Source organism: Apus apus, chromosome 1, assembly GCF_020740795.1.
Source record: "Apus apus isolate bApuApu2 chromosome 1, bApuApu2.pri.cur, whole genome shotgun sequence".
Taxonomy (NCBI): Eukaryota; Metazoa; Chordata; class Aves; order Apodiformes; family Apodidae; genus Apus; species Apus apus.
This window is the reverse complement of record NC_067282.1, coordinates 126,475,873-126,498,941: the sequence shown is the minus strand read 5'-3', so window position 1 is coordinate 126,498,941 and position 23,069 is coordinate 126,475,873. Positions and strand designations below refer to the sequence as shown.

At 46.0% G+C, this 23,069-nt stretch overlaps 1 protein-coding gene across 3 annotated transcripts; it reads right to left on the bottom strand.

Moving 5' to 3' along the window:
- Positions 1-7,105: 7,105 nt before the first annotated feature.
- On the bottom strand, positions 7,106-20,304 carry LOC127391204 (C-type lectin domain family 4 member A-like). 3 transcript variants are annotated; one of them, XR_007891017.1, is made up of 7 exons: positions 16,059-20,304; positions 12,694-12,810; positions 9,529-9,621; positions 8,748-8,899; positions 8,407-8,528; positions 7,454-7,713; positions 7,106-7,329 (listed from the first exon to the last, which is right to left on the bottom strand). XR_007891017.1 is itself a non-coding variant. In XM_051633642.1 (7 exons), the coding sequence occupies exons 1-6, from the start codon at positions 16,123-16,125 to the stop codon at positions 7,569-7,571; spliced, it is 696 nt and encodes a 231-aa protein (XP_051489602.1). In that variant the 5' UTR covers positions 16,126-20,304; the 3' UTR covers positions 7,106-7,329; positions 7,529-7,568. The 3 variants fall into 3 exon arrangements, 2 of the variants coding, with proteins under 2 accessions (XP_051489602.1, XP_051489591.1); XM_051633642.1 differs by having other exon boundaries at positions 7,529-7,713; XM_051633631.1 differs by having other exon boundaries at positions 7,106-7,713.
- Between the last annotated feature and the right edge of the window lie 2,765 nt (positions 20,305-23,069).

The window sequence follows — 23,069 nt, the reverse complement described above, 5'->3', positions numbered from 1 at the left end:
GAGATACAGAGCCCTGGAACGGGCTCCCCAGAGAGGTTGTGGAGTGTCCTCCTCTGGAGACTTTCAAGACCTGTCTGAATGCCTTTCTGAGTGATCTGCCCTACTTTTTGGTCCTGCTCTGGCAGGAGGGTTGGACTCAATGATCTTTGGAGGTCTCTTCCAACCCCTAAAATTCTATGGTTCTGTGACTCTGTGATTTATTAATGTTTCATTAGTATTAATTCATCGTGTTATCAGCCACTTACCAAAGATCTGCCATTGGTAAAAAGTCTCTGTGCCTTGAGTAGCAACCTAGGGAGGTGTTTCAGCTTAAGGAGAGATTACCACCAGGTAGCCAGGCTGCCTAGCAGGGATTGCTCAAAGAAGGCTCACTTTGGCTGTCATATTTATGGAATAAAGTGATTGGCTTATAGTCAAATTGTACACCATGGGATAGGTATGCAAGCAACTCCTTGTACCCACAACTTTCCGTTTTCCTTGATCCCTTGAGTGCCATCACTCGGCACAAGACAGCCAGATGATTAGGCCCAGTCAGCATGGCTTTATGAAAGGCAGGTCCTGACTAATCTGATCTTCTACAACAACATGACCCACCTGCTGGATGAGGGAAGAGCTGTGAACATTGTCTATCTGGACCTTAATAAAGCCTTTGACACTGTCTCCCATAGCAGTCTCCTTCAGAAATTTGTGGTGCTGGGCTTGCATAAATGCTCTGTGCTCTAGATAAAAACCTGGTTAGATGGTGGAGCCCAAAGAGTGGTAGTTAACGGAGCTAAATCTGGTTGGCGTCTGGTCACAAGTGGTGTTCCCCAGGGTTCAGTACTGGGGCCTGTTCTCTTTCATATCTTTATTAACAATCTGGATGAGGGGATTGAGTGCACCCCCAGTAAGTTTGCAGATGACACCAAGCTAGGTTGGTGTCTAGGTGGGTGTGTTCATCTGCTGGAGGGTAGGAAGGCTCTACAGCAGGACCTAGACAGGTTAGATCAGTGGGCCAAGGTTACTTGTATGGGGTTCAACAAGGCCAAGTGCTGGGTCCTGCACTTGGGTCATAACAACCCCATGGCAATCTGCACACTTGGTCATGTGTGGTTGAAAAGCTGAAGGTTGGAAAAGGACCTGGGGGTGTTGATTGACAGTCAACTAGATATGAGCCAGCAGTGTGTGCAGGTGGCTAAGAAGCGCAATGGCAGCCTGTCTTGTGTTAGGAACACTGTGGCCAGCAGGAATAGGGAAGTGATTGGCCCCCTGTATTTGGCACTGGTGAGGCCACGCCTTGAATATTGTGTTCAGTTCTGGGCTCCTCACTGTCAGAAGGACATAGAAGTGCTGGAGCATGTCCAGAAAAGGGCAATGAGGCTTGGGAAGGGCCTAGAGCACAAGCCCTGTGAGGAGCAGCTGAGGGAGCTGGGGTTGTTTAGTCCGGAGAAGAGGAGGCTGAGGAGAGACCCCCTTGGTGTTTACAACTACCAGAAAGGAGGATGGAGTGATGAGGGGGACAGCCTCTTCTCCCTGGTGACATGTGACAGGACCAGAGGGAATGGATGCAAGCTGCAACAGGGAGGGTTTAGGTTAGATATTAGGAAGCATTTCTTCACTGAAAGGGTGGTCAGGCATTGGAATAGTTAGTCCAGGGTGGTGGTGGAGTCACCATCTCTGGAGGCATTGAAAAGGCATGTGGACCTGGTGCTTAGGGACATGGTTTAGTGGTGAGTTTGTGGTGTTAGGTCTAGTGCTGGACTGGATGATCTTGGAGGTCTCTACCAGCCAGGGACATGATTCTGTGATAAATGAGTCTTGGCAAAGGCACCCACTATTCATATGTTAATCATATGATTGGTGTTTCAATCTCATATGCATCGATGTTCACTGTGTCACTGCTTCTTTGTGGGTTTCAGAGAACAGATTGCAACTAGAGGAGTTCATGGCCCAGCTACATCTCGGGCCTGTTACCTCCTTTGGAGCTTGTACTAAACTACTGTTAGTTTGGTTTAAGGGGTCAAGTGGATCCGTCACAGTAACCCAGAGCACAACAAAGAACTTGCCAAAGCTGTTTTTAACTAATTGCTCAGGAAAAGAGGATGGATCTCTGAGGGAAGGGATTGCATAGGATCTGTAATTATGGAGCTGGAGGTCAGAAGGGATAGCTCCCTGTGCATTACAGATCACGAAGATTTACTTGTCTGTGACTACAAAAGGCAGAGCCATCGGTGGTTCTTCTAGCACTGCTCTAGGTGACTTGATTAAAAACCCTTCAGGATAAAATGTCCTTAAGGATATCCCTAAGGATAAATAATATACTGGATCTCATTGTACTCTGAATGGAGTGGGTGGGCGGCCTTTGCTCTTCTATGTTTCATCAGCTAGTTTCCCCCTGTGGAAAGACATGCATAGATGCACTGAGGAAGGAATGGGATATCTAACACAATAGCACAAGCACATCAGTTGAAGACTCATCAAATGCAAGGCACAAAGCCAGTTACAAATGAAGACAAGCCTAAATTGTGTGTAAAAAATATCCTCTAAGCATATTTTTTCGTGCACAACAGGCTGCAGGTAGGGTTGAACCATCCAACAGCTCATGTTGGATGTGCTTGCTGGTATTGTAGAAGGCATGAGCTACTAGAAGGCACCAGCTTCTGGACTCACAGCACAGTGAGAGATTTCAAGGGACATTTTTAAAAGCTCCCAGCCATTATGCTGGAGAACAGAACTGAATTGCACCACAGATGCAGAAAAATGTGAATGCATTGTATTTGCTATTGCTTAAAAATGTACTTGCTCTTGCGCATATAGGCAGGGGGCTGACTCAGCTGATGAATATGGAGAACACAGAGGTTGCAAAACTGTCAGAAAGAAAATGTGCTCAGTTCATGTGGTTTAAATCTAATCAGGATGGATCTAAGCAGTTTGCTGATTTATTCTTTACATGTAAAGAATATTCTTTACTGACAAACCATTCAGGATCAGCATCAGCAATCCAACACTGTAACACAATACCAGACAAAAATATTAATAAACACCTACATATTTTTAAACATCTTTATGTAACTAATCCCCAAAATTTCTAACTCTCACATACACACATATTTATATCTATTTGTAACATGGTTATTTATACAACCTCCCATCTTCCACCCCTGCCACAGGAAGAGCAGGCTGCGAGAGCACACCCCCTTTTCTGGGAACAGAGGTTCCCCTATTCTCACGCACTTCTTGCTAGAGATGTAGGTTCACGTATATCCACTCCACTTCCTACAGTTTGCTAACCCACAGGTCAGTGAGAAGGCACAGTGTCACATACGCATACTGAAGCTGTGGGTCTCTACCTGTTGCATCACGTACTGCCAGGCATGCATGCTACCCACAGCATCCAGCAGGGCAAAGGTGAAACCAGGTTTCAACTGCCACTGCCTTCCCATTTATCTCCTCTCAGATGAAAATGTTCTTGCTTCTCCTAAATTTTGTTTTCAGACTGACTCTCTTCTGTCTCAAAAACCTTTTGTTAATTTCCTTGTTACTCTCAAGATGGTGGTCATGTTCTTCTTTAACAATACTGGGTTTGGAGCAAATGCCCTCTCAGATAGTTTCAGGTATTCAATTCATACAGTTGTTTAGATCCACATCCCTATTTTATCAGCAGTTGCTATTCATGTTATTTGACCAAGTGTGCAGGCACCCTCATGTGAATTAATTTTGGTGTGTGCACAAGGTCTAAAGCAGAGAGACAGTGAATTACTTTCTGTTCAGCATCACAAACCAAGCTACAATTCCCAGCAAATCAACAGCTGACCTCACAATATTTAGGTGACTAACAGCTCTGTCCCACTCTGGGGTAAAGGGTCTCAAAGTGGTGACAGTAGGCAAACTCTGCACTGGTCTGCACAGAAACTCATTCTGGGACCAGTAACAGGAGAGATTACTTCATCAGTGCAAGGCTCTGGAACAATTGCAAATATTATTTCTTTCCAAACTGGAAGGAATTATTTCTCTTTCCTGATCCAGAAACACCTGCAGCATGCTTGGGGAAAGCATGTATTAATGACCTCAGCCTTCCTGTACCTCTTTCTATAGTTCTGTAAACAAAGATTCTCAGCTGCTTCATGAGTGAGCCTTGGCTATTTCACTTCACAAATATATGTGTCAGATCAGTGTGCTGGGAAAACAGGGTGGCATCTGGCAGAGCAGAATTGCCAGACTCCTGCCCCTGAACCACTAAAGACAGTAGTACTTGGTTATAAAGTGTGCACTCCTAGAAGAGGCACTGAGGAACCACGAATCTACTTTCAGAGGCCCTTTCAGTATAGACAAGCATGACATGGAAACAGACAAGATCAATGAAATATGAACTAAGGAAAACATTGCAGTTACAGGGTGTCTTGCAGGGCTCAAGTTTGCAGGAGAAGACATAGAATGCAACTTCCCTCAGAGTTACTCAGGATCTGAGAAGCTGAAAGACAGAAGCTGGAAGATAAAACTTTATCAGCTTTTCTGCAAAATTATACCACACAATAAATTAGTTGCAGCTTATATTTCAGAGTTGGAAACACAGTAAAACACTCCAACTTCCTGGTTTTAGAAGCAACCAGCCGCCTGAGGCAGGATGGAGAATGCATGGAAGGGTTCCAAGCACCAACGAAGAACAGCAACTGTGCTCACATTCAGAAATAAACTTGTTGGATCTCGTTAACTCAGTCTAAGGGGTTGATAGCAGTTTCTCCATCAACTTGAATCCCCTGCGTAGTCCTGCTTTCCAATTGTCTTCAATTCAGAATGATTTGAAGGGAAAGACTTGTCTGCAGCAGTCAAATAAAGGCAAACAGTCTAGAAGGGAATACTGACAAAGTGAAATGCAAAACGACAGAGGGATGTCACTTGGCATGACAATACAGGAAGTGAGGTATTTAAGCTCTGGTTTTTGTTTTCTCTTTTGTCCTGTTTACATCTGATTAGTGACAAACTGTTTTTTCCCCCAAGCTGTGTCTGTTTTGCGGAGACCCTAACTGATGAGTGAAACCTCCTTGTCCTTGTCTTGACCCACTAGCTTCTAGTTGGATTTTCTCCTCCTCATCCCACAGTGGAGGGAGCAGTGCCTGAATGGATGCCTGATTCTTTGTTCTCAGCTGGCCCTAATCCACAACAAAAGGTTGGGGCCAGGCTTGGTTGTTGTGATTGTGAGATGATGGAGTTCAGAATCTTGTGAGGACTACAGCTTACTTTATTTACCTCTGTATTGATCACCACCATGAGGGAGCCCAGTCCTGTGCTGGCATCCTTGCTTTCATTCTAGGACATCTGTTCAGCCAACATGTAGTTGCAAGATTTTTGAAAGCATCTCCAACCCTTTGTGCACCACATCCTGCCTTGCACTGAGTAGTGATAGCAGGCCACAAGTGCATGCTACCAAAAAGACAGAGAGGGAATATGGCCTGTTTTCTGGAGGGTAATCAAAGGCATGAGGACAATGCTTGATTGTTCTCTGCATGTTGTTATCCGAGCAGCTGGCCATACTATTATCTGTCTGTCCAAATAAGCTATGATGAAAAGCCAATATAATTGCAAAACCAGTACCTTTCTCAGGCTGCAATAATTGAGAGAAGTTTCCTATGCCTTGAAAAGGCAAATGGAACATCTTTTGGAGCACCTTTCATATGAGGAGAGGCTGAGAGAGTTAGAATTGTTCAGTCTGGAGGAAAGAAGGTTGATGATCACCAATTGCCTGACCATATCACTTCCACTCAATATTCCCACTCAGTAGAGTGAAGATGCAGGCTCCAGCATTCATACCCATTCCAAAAATCCTCCATGTTCTTGTCCAGGTCACTGCTAGTCTCTCAGTCCAACTCAGGCTGAGGTTCCCTCCATCAGACAGGTGATGCTGCAGCTTCAGAAATTTGAAGACAATGGCTCTCATTCATGTGGAAGATCATTCCAGCTCTGATGTACCTCTGCCTTCCAGTGGATTACAATACACACTTCATCATCTGTATTAGTCAGTCCCCTAGTGCTCCAGAACTGGAGATGGACTCTTCCAGATGCTGATTCATCCACAACTCCCTGGATGAATCACCCCTGCCTTCCTACTCCACTAATCCTACTGGTATCAGGTGTATGTGCTGCTGCTTCACCACGAGCTGCAGGAGAACCTGTCTGTGCTCAGGCACCTCCTCCCCCTCCTTTCTCACTGGCCTTGGTACCTCTGCTCCAGCATTGCTCTCACCTCTCCCTCTCCTCTGCCCTGAGGTCTTTAGAGAGTTTCGTTTTCCATTCTTGAATATGTTAGTGGCAGAGGTGCATCCACCCTCACTGATGGGCTTGGTCTTGGCCAGAGGCAGGGCCTGATTTTGGAGCCAGGGGATCTTCCAGCAGCTTCTCACAGAAGCCACCCCTTTCACCCCTCCCCTGATACCAAAACTCCACCACAGTGACCCAACACACTTAGGAAGCCAAGTCCCCTGTCTCTGGCAAGAATTTTCCCCTCTCGAAAGAAGATTCATTTTCATAGGTAAGAAAATGTTGCAAAGCAAGGAGATGCACAGCAGTGCCCTGTGGAAAGCTGGCCCTTCTTGGTTGGGAAAGTTTAGGCAGATTATGTTTCCAGAGACAAACAGAAGTGGAGGCACAGGGGACAGGAAGTGGAAATGGGTGGAGAAAAGGTGGGATCCAGAAGAGCATATGGTCTGCAGTAAGACATGAAGGTAATTCAGCACATCTGTAAGGGACCTCATGTGCAGCAGCAGCCCTGCCCCTTCTTGCAGCTTGAAAGCATCAGCCCTTTTGCCAATTGGGACACTTGGTCAAGCATAGCCTGACCTTGGCCAGACTCCTGACAGAAGCTCCTATTACTCTCCCAGGCAAGACTTTCATACATGTAAACAAATACTCATATCCCTAGAGCTGGTTTCTTGTGCCCAGTCCCCTCCAGAGCTTTGCTGGTGTGCCATGGGACTGTGGACCCAGGTTGTGTCTGAGACTTTTATTCTCGTGGGGTGGATGCAACTTCAGCAGTTGTGTAAGGCTCTGTCCTGGCACAGCAACATATTTTGATCCTGTCTATGCAAAACAACTGCAACTTAGAGAGGGAAAGAGACTCACACCGCACAGAGACTTTTTCATTGGTTTAATATTTTATTTTCTCTTACATAAGAATTCAATATTTGTCCAGCAAAACCAGTACAAGGAGAGGACATTCTCTGTGTGTTTCAACAAAAAAGTAGACACTCTGCTCAAGAAGACAAAGGAGATTGAAGCTCTGAACATCTGTCTTCCATTCCTGTGTCTTCTTCCTGGATAACTCAGCTTCTTTTCAGCCAGTAGCTGCTGGACCCACTAAAAGAAAGAAGGACACAAGAGCCTAGGACCTGTTTTGATGACCCTGAGGCTTCATGCATTAGCAGAGCTGGTATGTGCACTGGGGATGCTGGGCACAGGGTAATAATATCATTCCACTCACATTGTCCCAACCAGCACAGTGAAGATGTGCCACTCCCATCCCTCCCAACATGGCCCTGTGCTTTTCCCAGCTCACTGGTCATCTCTGAGTTTTACTCAGAATGGGGGTGTCTCCATCACACAGTTACTGCTGCAGCTTCGCAAACTCGATACTGATTTCCGCATTTGACATCATTCCAGTTGTTGGGTTGATGTGTCCTCGTATGGATTACAACGCACTTCTCGTCATCCACATTACTTGGTTCACGTGTCCGCCAGAACCTGAGACAGACATGTTAACAGACATGTTACTCTTCAGCTGGAAAAGGCTGCAGCAGGATGCAAGGTTTGGAGAGGAGAAAGAAAATTTCCTCCATTACACCCTTCCTCCTGCTCTGCTATCCCACCGGCAACAGTCTTAGGTGGAAGCCTGCCTTTTCCTGCAGCAAACACAACAGGGCCCTGTGCAGTCCTGTTGGGAAGAACTGTTCACCACTGCTCACCCCATGCACTTCACACTCAAAATAGGCATGTGTCTGCCTCCTGGGCAAATATGCCCTCCAGAAGAGGACGCAGCAAGGACAGCCTTGGAAACCTCTCCCTGTGTCCTGTCTCTGTCACAGCATCACAGGACTTGCCCTGCCCATGCATGTCTGTGCATATAGCCCTGATGGGGGCACTAAGCTGGCCAGGCAAGGCTGGTCATCTCTGAGGGCTTCTTCCTGTGGGTGAGAGGCAGCTGCTTCTATACCCACCACATTGATGGCCAGATCACAGATAGTTAATTAAGAACTGATAACCAGCAGGGATAGGGCTGTGTATGAAACTGGTGTCCGACACAGTCCTCTCCTATTCCATCATTGGTCTCTCGCAAGGAGGTGTCTCACCTCCCTCTCATGCACCAACAGACAGCCTTACAGACTCTCTTGATCTACCAGGAACCACACCAAATACTCTCCATCCAGAGATACTCACGCTGCTGTCTCATTAAATGGAGTCTTGTCCACCCAGTGCCACTGGCCCACCTTCTGCGCGCTCAGACCGATGTAGTAATTCTCTCCTCTTGAAGCACGCTGTAGTTCCTCAAAGAGGAACTCCTGGAAATTGGAGTGAAACATCCATCAGGTGCAGAACTGAGCAGGGGGAGGTGGCAGGAGTCCCTATGGGGTGGGGTTGGTGCCAGAGGGGAGATGGTGCTGAAGGGATGCAGAAAGGACAACCCATCTCCTGTGCAGGAGCAAAGAGGGGCTCTGAGTCCCCTCCATGGCCTGACACTGTGTCTCTGGCTGCTGTGCCCCTCTCAGCCCTGAACCTACCTGCTCTGCTTTGCTGCTGATCACCACCAGATGGGAGCCCATCCCAGTGCAGTTCTGCTCACTCTCAGCCCAGGACATTTTATCATCCGACAGATAATAGCAGCTTTTTTGGAAAAGTTTCCAGCCACTCGGGCAGCACATCCAGCCTCTCTCTGTACAGGGAGAAACCACAGAAATGAATGCTAATAATGAGATGGTGGCTGCAATGATTCCTGGTCTTGAGGGACAATGCTCATGTCCTCCTGAGATCAGTTTCTCTTGACAGAAAAGGCTTGAAAAAAAAAAGGAGGGTACTGATCTTTCTTCCAATTGCCTTAAGGTGTGACTGGGAAGCTTTGTGTACACAAGTCCTTGCAACATGACCCCAGGTCTTGACTTCACACAGACAAAGTTATTTTGATTATCTGGATTGACTTCTCCTGGTACAGTCAGACTCCTTTAGGCACTTAGTCCCAGGGCACAGGGAATATTCTTTCCCTGACTAGAACTGCGCTTCGATCGTTGCTACGTTGTTTACCTTCTCTGTGCCACGGTGTGCTCTCCCTTTTGTTCTGCCAGTGTTCACAGCCACCCTGCCCTCCAGGAGATGCCTAACGTGGCCCTCTCCTCCCCGTTGAGCTGCTAGCAGGAAATCCTTTTCTCCCCTCCTCTCTCCTCTGGAGCCTGCCTCTGCAGAGTCTGCTCCCGCTGCTACTTGCTGTCAGAGCGGCCCCCAGCACTCAGTGTCCCCATCCCATGTCCCCATCCCAAGACATCCTGACCCCCTCCCAGAACTACTGACCTTTGCCTTGCAGCCCTGCTGAGTTGCACTGCCACTCCTTGAATTTCTGCTGCAGGGCTGTGGGTTGGTCACTGCCACGGGAGAAGGGAGCAACTGGAAAGGAGAGGAAAGGCATCTGGATTACCCCTTCTTCCTGGCTCCTCACACAACCAGCTTTGGGCTTTGCTTTCCCCCATTTCCCCACCACACACCATCTCAGCATGGCCTCTTCTCAGGCTGTCTCTTCCCATTTCACAAGGGGTAACTTTCACTCTCTCAGCAAAGGGCACAGGCATTTCTGCTCCCAGCATCCCACAGCTGCCCACCAGGACTCCTCATCACACTCCCTGACAAGAGCTGGCCAGGATGACCTCACCAACAAAGCTAGAGCAGCCTGTGACATACCCAAACAGTGCTTAGTGGCCATAGCCAAGCCATCAGGTTTGTCAAGAGTCTGTTCCAGCACCCAGCAGCTCTGGAGCTGAGGGTGTGGAGTTAGTGTATTCCTGGTCCAAGGCTCTGAGAAAACTGTCCCAAAGAAGTGGTAGGGCTGCCTTCCCAGGCAGAAAGAGACCACCTTCCATGTCAGAGAGCAGAAGGACCACTGGGGACGTGCCAGACTGGGTGGGCATTTACCATCTAGGTACCTACAGCCAAGCTGCCTGGCCAAATCTCTTCATTATCAGTTAATAAAAAGCAGCACTTCAGTGGCACATTTTACCTGAATGTCTAGGAAAAAAAAGCAATGAGCCTGAGCTGGCTTTAACCCACATATTCCTTCTGGGTCACCAGGGACACCCAATGTCTTGATGTTGAGCATTTTGCAGAGACCAGTGCTGAGAATCACATTTGTATTGAGTTTCACCTGTGCACTACAATTGCTACCCTCTGCAAAGTGCAATTTGTATTTGTGCTTTTATTTAAATGCATTACTCTATCATTCCACCAAATCAAAATCCTATGTAACATCAATTAGCTTGGCTGAGGAAATTTGCCATAAAAGATTAAACTTTCCATGTTTGGAATATCTAAAAGAACATGGCTAGACAGTATTAGACTCTAAACAGCCTAACCTAAACCTCCCCAACCATTTAATAGAGTATTGTGGGAAGTTACACAGTTGGGGAAAAGCAATACAAACTTTTGGGACTTGGGAACTAATGATAGCAAAAGAAGTTTGTGAAACCAAAGATCTGCATGAGGATAGGGAGGGTCTACAGAGAGACTTGGATAGATTAGATCGTTGGGCTAATGTTAATGGTCTGGGCGTCAACAAGGCCAAGTGCCAGGTCCTGCACTTGGGCCACAACAACCCCAGGCAACGCTCCAGGCTTGGGGAAGTGTGGCTGGAAAGTGTCTGGCAGAAAAGGACCTAGGGGTTCTAATTGACAAGCGGCTGAACATGAGCCAGCAGTGTGCCCAGGTGGCCAAGAAAGCCAGTGGCATCCTGGCTTGTATTAGCAATGGTGTGACCAGCAGAAGGAGAGAGGTGATTGTCCCCCTGTCCTCAGCACTGGTGAGGCCACACCTGGACTGTTGTGTCCAGTTTTGGGCACCTCAATTCCAGAGAGATCTCGAGGTGCTGGAGCTAGGACAGAGGAGGGCAACGAAGCTGGTGAAGGGCCTAGAGAATAAATCCTATGAAGAACAATTGAAGCAGCTGGGAATGTTTAGTTTGAGAAAGAGGAGGCTGAGGGGAGACCTCATCAGTCTCTACAACTGCCTGAAAGGTCATTGTAGAGAGGTTGGTGCTGGTCTCTTCTCACAGGTAATTAGCGACAGAACAAGAGGGAATGGCTTCAAGCTGCAACAGGGTTTGGATGTGGGGTTGGTGGATATGGTTTAGAGGAGAACTTTGTAGAGTAGGGATGATGGTTGGACTCAGTGATCCCAAGGGTCTTTTCCAACCTGAATAGTTCTATGGTTCTAAGGGCAGCAGTTTAGCCTGACAATATACCTTCTTCCAGCATCCATCACCTGTATTGACAATTTGTGCAAACATGCCATGAACGATCCTTAGCAGAAATGAGAATTACACAGTGATCACAATCTCAAAAAATTGCATATGCAAGAATCACTTTTTATGAGTTATTCTAGTAGACAGCTGTTGCTGTCCAAGTTCAACCCGGGCTAGAAAAACTCAAGTCAGATCATGGATTAGAGGAGGAATAGACCCCAATTGGCTGGTTTTACTTTCCCAGTGGGTCTGTCCCTCACTTGGGACTGGCTAGCTACACCAGGTATGTTTCTAGAACACAATCTCTGCCCAGAAGTGCACACACGGGCACAAACACAGAAACTATGTGCTTAAAATACCACTTTACTCCAACAGCTTATGAGTTATTCTAGTAGACAACACTTAACACTAAAATGGTGTCAGAGTTTATACTGTGCAGCTAATTCTGGACATGCCAGGCCTAACTCTGAAAAGATGATTCTTCCATTAGGACATGGAGTGGGTCAAAGCATCTTAGAGAGCTCAACTGCAGGTCCAGCTGCTTGTATAAACACTTGTGCTGCCATCTCCACATTTTTTTACCTCTCTTCTGAATGTAAGTTCATCTTGTGTGGTTTGCAGGTAGAGAATTGTTCCACAGTTCCAAAGAGGCTGTGAAAGTTGTGGATGTGCAATCTGGGAATGGTGAGAAGGTCTCAGGGTAAACAGTGGAAGATTTTGGGGATGTATGCAGACATGTACAAAGTCAGGGCAGAAAAGCCTGAAACCTAACAGAAAGCCCAAGCAACACTGAAATTCTGAAGATGGCCATGCTTCAAGTAGGGCATTAGACTAGAGACCTCCAGAAGTCCCTTCCCACTTAACTTTTTCCATTATTCTAAGAAAGAATAACCATCTGGCATAATGCTGTGGTAGTCCTAGCATCTACATACCAGTTGGCCAAAACAACTGGTTTGGCTGGCTTGCAACAGAGCAGTTTGTGTCATGTTGCAGCTGTACTCTTAAATCCCCAATATTTAAGTAATCAGGAAAGATTTTGCTTCTAAACATACTTTCAAATATGAAACATTCAGGTTTTCCAAGCCTGCATCCTTCCCCATGACAAAACAGTTCCTGAGTAAAATCTCCCTCCTGGTTGGAAGATGTTTATCTCTGAGCTCCCATTTCTTTGCTTTTCTCCCAGCACTTCTCCCAGAACTCCCTCCTGTAATCAGCCTGCACATACTCACCAAGGAGAGCAATAATGAGGGCAATGCACACCAAGAGGAGCATCAGTGAAATCAGCCATGGGAGACAGAGTGGGTATTTCTGGGGATGGTGCTCATGCTTCTTCGTCTCAGGAGGTGCTAGAAGTGAAGGAACACATCAAACACAATAGTGCAGTCAACTATGCTTCAGTCAGCTCACATACACAAAGGAGAGTTGCTAAAAAAAAATGCAGTTTCATTTCTGATGGTGAAGTTACACTATTTGGGAGAGGGGCAAATTGGGACGGAGCAGGGGACCTCTGTGGTTTCTGGCGGTCAGGTTCAGCAACACCGTTCACAGCCCCAGCTCCACTGGTGAGTTAGTAATGCCAATTGCTGGTGTTTGGGGGTGAGGCCTTCACTTAGCCTCAAAATCTATTATAAAGCCCTGTTGACTTCTCCCAAGAAAACTTTTTCTTAGCTTTTTGGACTTTCTGTGTAGAAGAAGGTAGGGGTAAGCTGAATGAGGGCAGGAAATAAAAAATGTGCAAGTTGATGATGGCACAGAACCTCTGGAAAATAAAAAAATATTCTTCCCTTCCATATTTGCATTCCAAGCCAGGGTTCAGAGATTTGCTGCAGTAAAACTAGGCTGTGGTAGGTTGGATGCCTGGGGAGAACAAAGGGCTATGTTTGGCAGCCTAGGTAAGGCATCCCACTTGCCAGGGCCTGAGATTTGTCTAGAGGGGTACTGTCAATGGCGAGGAGGTTTGGAAGCAGGCAGGAGAACGAGCCACGGGGAAGGAAAAAACACTTGTTAGAAGGCTGTTCTAGATTGTGGCAAGTACACAAGCCAGGGCAAACAGGAGGGTGTAGAGGCAGCAGCATGCACCGCAGGACAGGAGTAAAGAAATCTTGAGAGAGACTGGTACTAATGATAAGCTTTAGAGAGATCTCATTCATTGTTCAGCACAAAGCTCCAACTCTGCCAGCAGCCACATGGGCCTGCCACCCATGCCTAGTGAGCAAGACTTCCGGAAACCTGCTGCTTGTGAAAACCCTGACTACTTCCCAAAAATTTGGGGAAAGTTGTTACAAAAGTGCAAAAAGCATAATCTTTTATTATAAGAAAACATTCAGAGACAGACAAGATCCAGATTTCCCTGGCCAAATCATGTTTTTCTAGCAAAAACAAGGACTTGGATCATGATCTGGTGTCCAGCCACCTATTTCAGACAGTAGATCTGATCACTACAAAGTATTTCTTGATGTGCTGCGTACCCAGCCAGATCTGTACCCAGGTGGCACAAAGAGCACTGCCAGGCTGCATGCACCTCACCAACACAACTGAAGTGCAGTAGATTTCGTGCATACTTACTGTGTTGCCCTCCCTGCAAAATACTTCCTAGAGTTAGTCTGCATACATGCAACATCACCACCATGATCACAACACAGAAGACCCGATGAGCCTACGTTTGTTAATCAGTATGTAAATCCAACATCTGCTAGGCACACGCAACAAGTGCTGTGTGGCACAGATGCTTGTTTTTCTACCTGGAAAATCCTGCTTGGAAATGCAGGAACCCTAACTGCACTGTGGTGTGCAACCCACCCCCATAGTCTCTGCCACTTCCAGATTATATACGCTACTTGATTAGTTGCTGCCTTCTCCTCTCTATCTTCCAATGACTGCAATTTTTTTTTTCTCTAGAGCTCAACTAAAAGAGGCTACAAAGGAGGAAAATCCAGGTGAGATTAGGCATTACCAACATGGAGCCTGCATGGCCAAAGTAACCACTCAAAAGACAACACAGCAAGACTCCCTCAATCTTTCAATAATTTTCAATCATAACTCTTGTACCATGAGACCCTGAGAGACATTACCACTGTGTGCAATGGTATTACTGGACAATTCTCTGAATTCAAAGTATAACTGTGAGATGACTTGAACAGGTGCACTGAAAAGACAGACCTTGAGCACACATCCAAATTAGCAGCTCCAACAAACATGGCTGGAACAGGTGTCTTTGGAACAAGTCACTGGGCACACAGTGGGGAACTTCCACCACACCCACCCCATGATAGAAATGTTAGCTGTAACCAGAAACAGCTAATTTGGGTGCACGGAAAACAGTGAGCTTTCAAGTCAGTCATGAGTATGCACATTCTTTATTTCCATGACTCATGTCTCAGAAAAGGCAAGGAAAACCTGGAGCTGAGGCCAGTTCAGTTTGGGTTTGTAAAACTGAGGTAAAGTAGTAAACAGGCAAGATAATATCCTTAGCAGTAACAATTATTTATTCATTCATTCTTTCATTTGCACACATGCACGCAACCTGCTGTTGTGGAGGGTCCTGTATCTAAGGGTGGAAGTAATGAGCCACTTATGGAACATCTCTGTGTGTTCCTACTTGCAGCATAGTAACTACAGAATACATACAGATAAGAACATCTTAATTTTGCAAAAAGTCTAGTAAAAGCACCATTTCACAATCATGATTTTTAACAGCAATAAAAATTTGTTTGTTTGGTGTCTTAATTGTTTTTCAGGAGTGTTAGACATCAATCACAGAATTGGATCTTCCTCCACTCTTAGATAATTCCTCTGTGTATTTTAAGGTGTTTTGTTCAAGCTCATTGCTCCTTTTAACTTTTTCTTGTCTCTTCTCCAAGGACAATTTCTCAGTCAATTTAAGGCAATGGGGCTGTAAGTTTCTGCAGCTAGTGCCACTTCTCAGGACGCTGCAGAGAGCAACTGATTGCTCTACTGTAAGGAAGCACATCAGTTCTCTGCTCCTGCTCTCTCCATAAGCAGGAATCTGTAACCACACTCTCTCAGAGGCAAGAACAGTAGCAACCAGGACTTGGGCTTATTTACTGCCATTTGCTGCCCTGGGAGCCCCTCCATCTTTGTGACAGATCAGATTGTTTGGAATAAACCATAGTCTCTATTGTTGATACTCAGTATTTATTCAAAAATTACTCTCTTACCCAAGACTAGGTAACATACAGAGAGGCAGCTACTGCAGAGTTAAGCACTCACCCTGAATCATCTACCATTCACCACTGTTGGTATTGCAGCCAGGAGGCTAAGGGAGCCCAAGTATCTTGGTTACTGAGCGTTCACTTGAAACCTACCGTTTATGTTCCCAGTAGTCATCTTTATTCATGTTGCAACTCCAGCTACCTAAAGATTCCCACCTCTCCTCTTGTAGACATTCCTTTACTCTTTTACTTCAAAACTCCTCCAGTCTCCTGCTCATATAGTGGTAGACAACTTGTTTTTCTCACCAATTTTTCAACACCAGGTAGGAACAAGAGTCACAGAAGGAAAAGTCTCCATTCCCTGTTCTTCAGCCTCCCTCCCTTCAGGTTCCTTTCCCCTGAATAACCCATCCATTCCTTACCTTCAGCCACTGCAGCTGGTGATGCATTCTTGAACTTCACCTCAGCATAGGTGATTTCTGATGCCATTTAATCACAGTGTGATAATGATCCCTGTCCTTAGTTTTGCTATGTAAAAGGTGAGCCTTTTGATTCCCGGTTCCAGAGGGAGACACCAGTAAGTTACTGAGCCTTTATCATCTGCTTAATCAACCTCTGTCTGTAAAAGAAGGCTGTGCTGAACACTGGAAGCATTGGCAATAACCAGAGAATTCCTGGAAGCTCAGAAATGCTCTGAACAGTTTCTTAGCTCAAGCAGTCAGTCCTGGCACTATGGAAACTTCTGCGAGAGAAAAGAAAAATGAGAACCTAATAACTGAAAAGGAAGTTGCACTCCTTCCCCATATTGGATTCTCAGTGGATAGGTTTCCTTTTAAAAATTACTTAAGTTGTTTTTTTTCCTTTGTCAGCCTTCTGGTTTTACTCTGTCTCCTTCCCTTATCTTCATGTCCGTCTGTTAGCAATCCTGCCATTGCACTTAGGTTTTCAGCTATCATGGATCTTAGCCCAGTTTAACCTGCAGCACAGCCCAATACAAAATACATTCTGCTCTCGCTTGTCTTGTGTGGTTGAGTTGCCTTTGCTACATCAAATATTGCATGCTATGTCTCATCTTGGGAAGTCAGTCCCAGTTGGCAGCTAGCATGAAGACACATCTCAAAAAAGGAACTATTCCTGCAGAAGTGAGACTGGGGAGTTGCAGCCTTAGGCAGAGGAATAGAAATAACAAAAAATGTTACATATCCAAGGGGAAACAGAGAAAGATGAGGCCAAGTTCAGGGAAAACAACAAGCAAAGTGGAATAAAAAAAAATTGTGTTGATGGTTTGAGAGGTTATTGGGAAGAACACACACAGACACCTCTCTATCACAACCTGATTTACAGCGTGTGGAAGCTCAGAGCAGTGCTTGCTTCAGGGAGTCAGAGGCTCCATTTCTGAGACTAAAGGGCTGGTTTCTACTTTTTGCCCCAACACTATCATTTGTCTCTCTTTTCTGCTTTCTGGTAAAGGATTCTGATACTACCTTGGGGAAAATGTCAGATTACTGCTTAGTCTGATTTCAAGCTGAGGCAGATGTTGAAAGGAGACAATAAAGGGAAATGGCTACTGAGATACATGCTGAATCAGGAAGGCTTGTGAGAAGAAATGCCTGAATCAGGATGTCCTGAAGAAAAAGGGTGAGAAGCAGATAGAACTGAAGAACCAGAGAATGGTTTGCATAGGAAAGGATCTTCAAAGATCATCTAGTCCAACCCCACTGCCATGGCAGGGACACCTCCCATAAGATCAAGTTGCTCAAAGCTCCATCCAACCTGGCCTTGAACACTTCTTGGGGGGGGAGGGCATCCACAACTCCTCTGGGCAACCTGTTCCAATGTCTCACCACCCTTATTGTAAATAATTTATATCTAATCTAGATCTAGCTTCTTTTTTTTTTTTTTTCCCTTTGCCCTGTCATCACAGGTGCTGGTAAAGAGTCTCTCTCCATCTTTCTTGTAAGCCCCCTTTGAGTATTAAAAACCCACAATAAGGTCTCCAAAACAACTAGAAGGAAGGAAGAAGGAGAAAGCTTTGCTTGGTTACTTTGGCCAGCTGCAGTTTCCTCAAGGTAGATCAGAAGGAGGACACTCAGGGAGTTAGCATGGAGGGTACTTAGGGCAGGGCTGGAGGGAAGATTGGACAACGCAAGGAAGAACACACATCAGACAATAGAAAAGAAAAGCAAGGCGGGAATATAGTGGACATCTGAATACAGATTGTGGAGAATCACACCTGGGCACAAGTAGCTGGGTCTCTTTACCAAGGAGTCTCCTCATTTCTCACATACACTGTGCTGGCTTCTCTTCCCCTGCTGTGTTGGGTGCAAAGAGGGTGACTTTTGTACAAGAAGAGTAGCTGCAGGACAGAGCTGCCTGCTTTTCTTTCCAGCATCCTTCTAGGGCTTTTCTTTGTCTTCAGGCTTGACCCTTAATTGTTTACTGAAACCTAGTTATGCCCTCATATTCCATGCTGAGGTTTCAGTCAGACTAATCTTCCACTTGCTTCCCCCTACCAACCAAGCCACAACAGACTCACAGTCTCATGGGGAAAAGACTTACTTTCTGGCAAGGTTTCGAAAAATGGGAAATACAATCAGCAGACAGAAAAGGAAGTCACAGTGTAGTTTTATCAGCTTTGGGCTATTGAAACACTTCTCCAAACACAGCTGAGGTAATTCAAAACGCAAATTTAGGATCTAGCTGTGATTTTATTAGAATAAACTAGGTTGCCCCCAAACATGAGGACATAGCTCAATTCTTCCTTCTCAGCCAAGAGAGTTGTTGCTTGCTGTCAAAATTCAACCCTGAGCCGTACTTCCATAGGATACACTGTTGGTAATTTGGTACAGTAATAGTGAGGTGATATTCTCGAGGGCAGAATTTGTGCTTTGAATTTCATATGCACTGGTGGCATGTAAATGGGTGGGAGATGGGGAAAATTGAGCCCAGCAGTTAGTTGTTGGGCTGAGAATAGAAAAAAAAGAAAATCTTCCTTAAAAATACCCCAAAAGTCACACTTTGTTTCCTTGTGTTTCCACTGCTATTCTTCAGTTCCTCCCTTCCCCCTAAACCTGTGTTCTGCCCATCCCATCCAATATACCCTTGTTCTCCCACAATACCCGTGTTTCCCCACAGGCATCTTCCATCTCATTGCCACTCAGCACTGCCAGGTACCTCCCACACATCTTACAAGTCCCAGCTCCTTCCTAGGAAGTTTGAGTATCTGCATACCTTTTGACTCACAGCTAGTTTGACCCAATTTAGCAAGCAAGTCCACATAACAGCAGAAAATAGCACCACTGCACCTGCCTTATTACTTATTTTGAAAATTAAACTGAACCAGTTGAGTTAAAATCAAATTCATAATGGCAGAGAAGGACTTGAATCCTAAGGTTATAACCCCACACATTCCAAAATAAATCCCTTTTTGGAGTTTAGCATATTTGTGATGGAAGCTGCAAGGAAGGGAGACACTTCTTACAAGCCAGTCAGAATGGAAAGGGACAGCTGAGGGAATTCAGTCATCAAAGGTGGCATGGAGGTTACACAGGTACATGACATTAGCAGCCCAAAGCCAATACCTAGCACCTCTTTAGAAGAGCTGGCAAAAGGCAAAAGGAAGCTGACTTGGCTAAAATGTCAACCCAAAGGGATTATCAGTATGCATTCTTCAACAAGCTGCATTCAAATGAAGAAAATTTAAATTATCATTACCAAATGAAATGTAAAACCACAATAAAGAAAGGTTAAAAAGAGTCTGAAAAACAAGTAGCAAAAGCCATCACAACTAGTAATAAACCTTTCCAATAGATAATACCTTTTCACAAGCTTTGAGGACAACTGAAGAGCAGAGTATAAAATAAGCAGTCAGAGAGAAAAAGGACATTGAAACAAAGCTAATCAATTATTTGTGACAGTGGAAGGAACTGGAGACATTCTCAAAAAGTACCTATTTTGAGGGGAACTAAACAAAAGGACCTGTAGAAAATAAAAGTGATTGTGCAAAAGGTATGGAATTAGCAGGTCTGGACAAGATAGTCCCAGGGAATCCCAAAAAACTCAAGGAGGAAACAGCTGTCAATAGCAGTAGGTGGCCTCTTGCCTTACACTACTTTTTAATACTGAAATTGCAAGATGGCAAGGAATATACCAAAGAGGGAGGAGGGGAGAAGCCTAGAGAGAGTTAGTAAGCTAAAGATTTGACATCAGTAGTGGCCAAGTTAATAGAAATTATAACAAACAAATAATATTAATGGACACGCCTATAAGTATTATGTACTTTGTGAAGAGTCAGTAAAACTCCTGTACTGAAATCCTGCATCTTGTAGTTCTTAGAAGGAGTCAATAATCATGTACATGCAAATACTCCAGCCACTTGTGAAGCTCCTGAGAAAACACTTCTAAGTGGGCAGCGAGGAGATAATAAGGCAGACCTTTTCATGATAAGCAGACAAGAAAGGCGTGTAAAAGAAATGGTATGTAATAGGACCCTAGCTGCCCCCTGACAGGATAGCCCTGCCATCACCTACTCTTACAGCACCTCTAGCTAGCACAATCCTCCAGGTCGCTCAGATAAAGACAGCCTAAACCCAGTCCTGGATTTTTTTTTCCCTGCACCTGGGCGAGGAGAGCATCAGAAGTAAACACACAGCAGCCTCGTGGTCTTCCCTCTTCACATTACCTTGCTTCTCTCCCGGGATCTTGAGCTGTCTCCCTCCACACCCGCTCCATGCACACGCAGTCACCGTCTCACAGGAAGGCTCTGGGGACAGCTGCCCTGTTCAGGCTGTCCCACCAGGTGGGACTGGAATGGCAGCACAAACCTGCCAGGCCCTGCAGCCGCCGCCTCAGGGCTGGCACCACCATGCTCCCTCACACTGCTTCTAGCCTAAGGCCAGATTTATCAGGAAGACTGTAAACGGACTGTGCTGAAGCTTGCCCTGCACCCCATAGCCAAGAAGGTCCTGAAAGCACCTGGAGGCTCGGCACCCGCTGCACACCATGCTTTTGCCCGCGGGCAGCGAGGTGAGGGACACCCCGTCTCCAGAGCAGCGCGGCCGTCCTGTGCATCCTGTCGGGATGGGACTAGGCAACAGCCATCTGGAGACAACCACAGGAAGCTGAATTGGACCCAGGGAGTACAGTCACCTTAGCCTGACAGTGGCACCCCAACACTGAAATACCTGGGGAAGCTGCACACAGGACCTCCTCACAGCATCAACGCCAACACAATCAGATGGGGAAGGACACCTTTGGTTCCTCTCCAGGTGCCTACATCAGCCCCTTTTACCACACTAGGGTATTGAGGCCAGCATGGGCACAGTAAAGCGAGGAACTTCAAAAAATACATTAAGCAGTTCCGCTCCTACAGGCCAAACTTTAAACACACATACACACAAATACATGCACTGGTAGACCACAAGACTGGAACATTTCCATTCCAAGCCCTATATTACACTGTGCATGAGGCCACTGAAGCACAGAGGTCATTAGGATAGCAGAACCTGTCTGCATTTGGAAGCACCAGTTCCATTGCTGCCTAACGGTCCAAGAGGGAGAACTAAATTACAATAAAATAAAAATCTTTAAACCATGCTTCTGTAAATTTGACCAAGGGTCAGTTTTAAATAATTTAGGAAAGCATTTGAATGACAAGTTATTATACTGGTGGACATGGAGGCAGAGCTGCTATTGGACTGAGGGAAGCGTTCAATAAAAGCTAATAGAAACTCTGCTCTGGCCAAAGCTGTACTGGTCTGTTTTAAACCAGACGCAAAGTATTTTTTCTGTCATCTTATGGTTGCCTACCTCCTTTGTGCCATAGTCAACACATCCTTTCCCTTCCCCTCCATATCAGATGCTCCTGGTGACGCCTTCAGAAGCCGCAGTCCAGCTTTGTGGCTGGTTCCATGCCCAGGTCCAGCCCTTTGCCCACATCCCACCCCCAGGCACAGGTCTCCCACTGCAGGCAGTCACCGCAGCAGTCAGCATCTCTTGCCGAGAGATGCCAGCTGCCACTTCTCTTCAGAGAGCACTTTACCGGTGCTAGCAGGTCCCAGGTGATGTCTGCCTGCATCCCCCCGCCCCGACCGCTGGGGCCAGCCGCACCCTGGAGACGGCGCCTGAGCCCAGGGATTGTCAGAAGCCCTGCAACAAGGGGATTCAGCAGCCGGTGGCAGCACATGATCACGGGTGAGACAGAGTTTACAAGCCCTGGTGTCACCAACGCAGCCAGGCTTGAAGACCAGGCTAGGAGGGCAGGGGAGCGTCACACCTCTTGACAAACCTTAAGCACAAAGCTCAAGGCAAAGGCTGCAAGTTACAGGAAGTCCCCTCCTTCTGGGAATGTCTCTTCAGACTGCTTCAGCGATTAAAAAACTGGTCTCCTAAGCAAGCCAGCTGCCTCTGCCCCAACATGCAGGAGACACCATCCTAAACAATATCTGGGAAAGAAAAGGGAAAGCAGGCCATTGCAAGTTACTTGGCTTGTCTGCCCCAAACCCAAGTGATGTTAGAAGCTCATGACAGGCTTCCAGCAGTGACAGCTAGAAAATGTGGCTCTGGTTGGGAGCCACTACAGGCACCTGCTGCTGCTGACTCATCTTCCCATGCTCAGAGAGCTTCAACAAATATTTGTCAGAGCCTCTAGATCCTCTAGATGAGGACACAGCTACAACTAATAACAGCTGGCAAAACTGAGCTATGACACTAGGGAACTACATCCTGCAATGCACTCTACCTGTTACCAGGGACAAATATATTAATTTGGAAGAAAATGACTTAAAATGGCCTCTGGACTACAAATCTATTGTTCACATAATGTAATGACCACTCAGTGGATTGCCTAGACCTTGAGGCATTACAATGCTTGTTAACTACATAGGACCCGGTGCTCTCTTTTATGCATTAACAGCCCATTTGGGCACCTTCCTAGAGCTTTGTAGGTTTCTGCTGATTTAACAGGGTGAGTTCAGGTTCAGATTCTGTTCCCTCATCACCAAAGCTCAGGAAGACTTCAGGGTTTTTTGGTTTCTTGTTTTTATTTTTATTTCCTCCAGTGGACATCTCTTCCTCATTTCTTTGGGAGTCCACACACAGCACCAAGGCTTTATTAAAGCTAGCAAGTTTGGGCCTGCAATCCACATTGTGTGGCTGAAGTAGGTCCAGATACCGCATGACTGTGAGACAGGAATTTTACATCACAGAATGCAGAACAGAATTAATGGAGGAAGGAGGAAGAAATGCTTACATCCCGCCTCAACTACAGCTCTCACAGAAGAAACTACAACCAGTAACCAGACAAAACTGGGATCTTTGCTTTGGCACTTGTTTCTTACGTCTTTATACGTGCTACAGTCTCTCCTCCATTTGCCATGAACTTTTCTCCCCCTTTGACCATTGTCCCTCTCACACTGATAACAGCCTATCCTGCT

Coding starts and splice junctions, on each gene's coding strand:
- LOC127391204 (XM_051633631.1), bottom strand. CDS start 16,125: ATGGCATCAGAAATCACCTATGCTGAGGTGAAGTTCAAGAATGCATCA. Junction 8,900..9,528: donor AGCAGGGCTGCAAGGCAAAG/GTCAGTAGTTCT, acceptor CTCCCTGTACAG/AGAGAGGCTGGATGTGCTGC. Junction 7,714..8,406: donor CCATTTAATGAGACAGCAGC/GTGAGTATCTCT, acceptor TGTCTGTCTCAG/GTTCTGGCGGACACGTGAAC.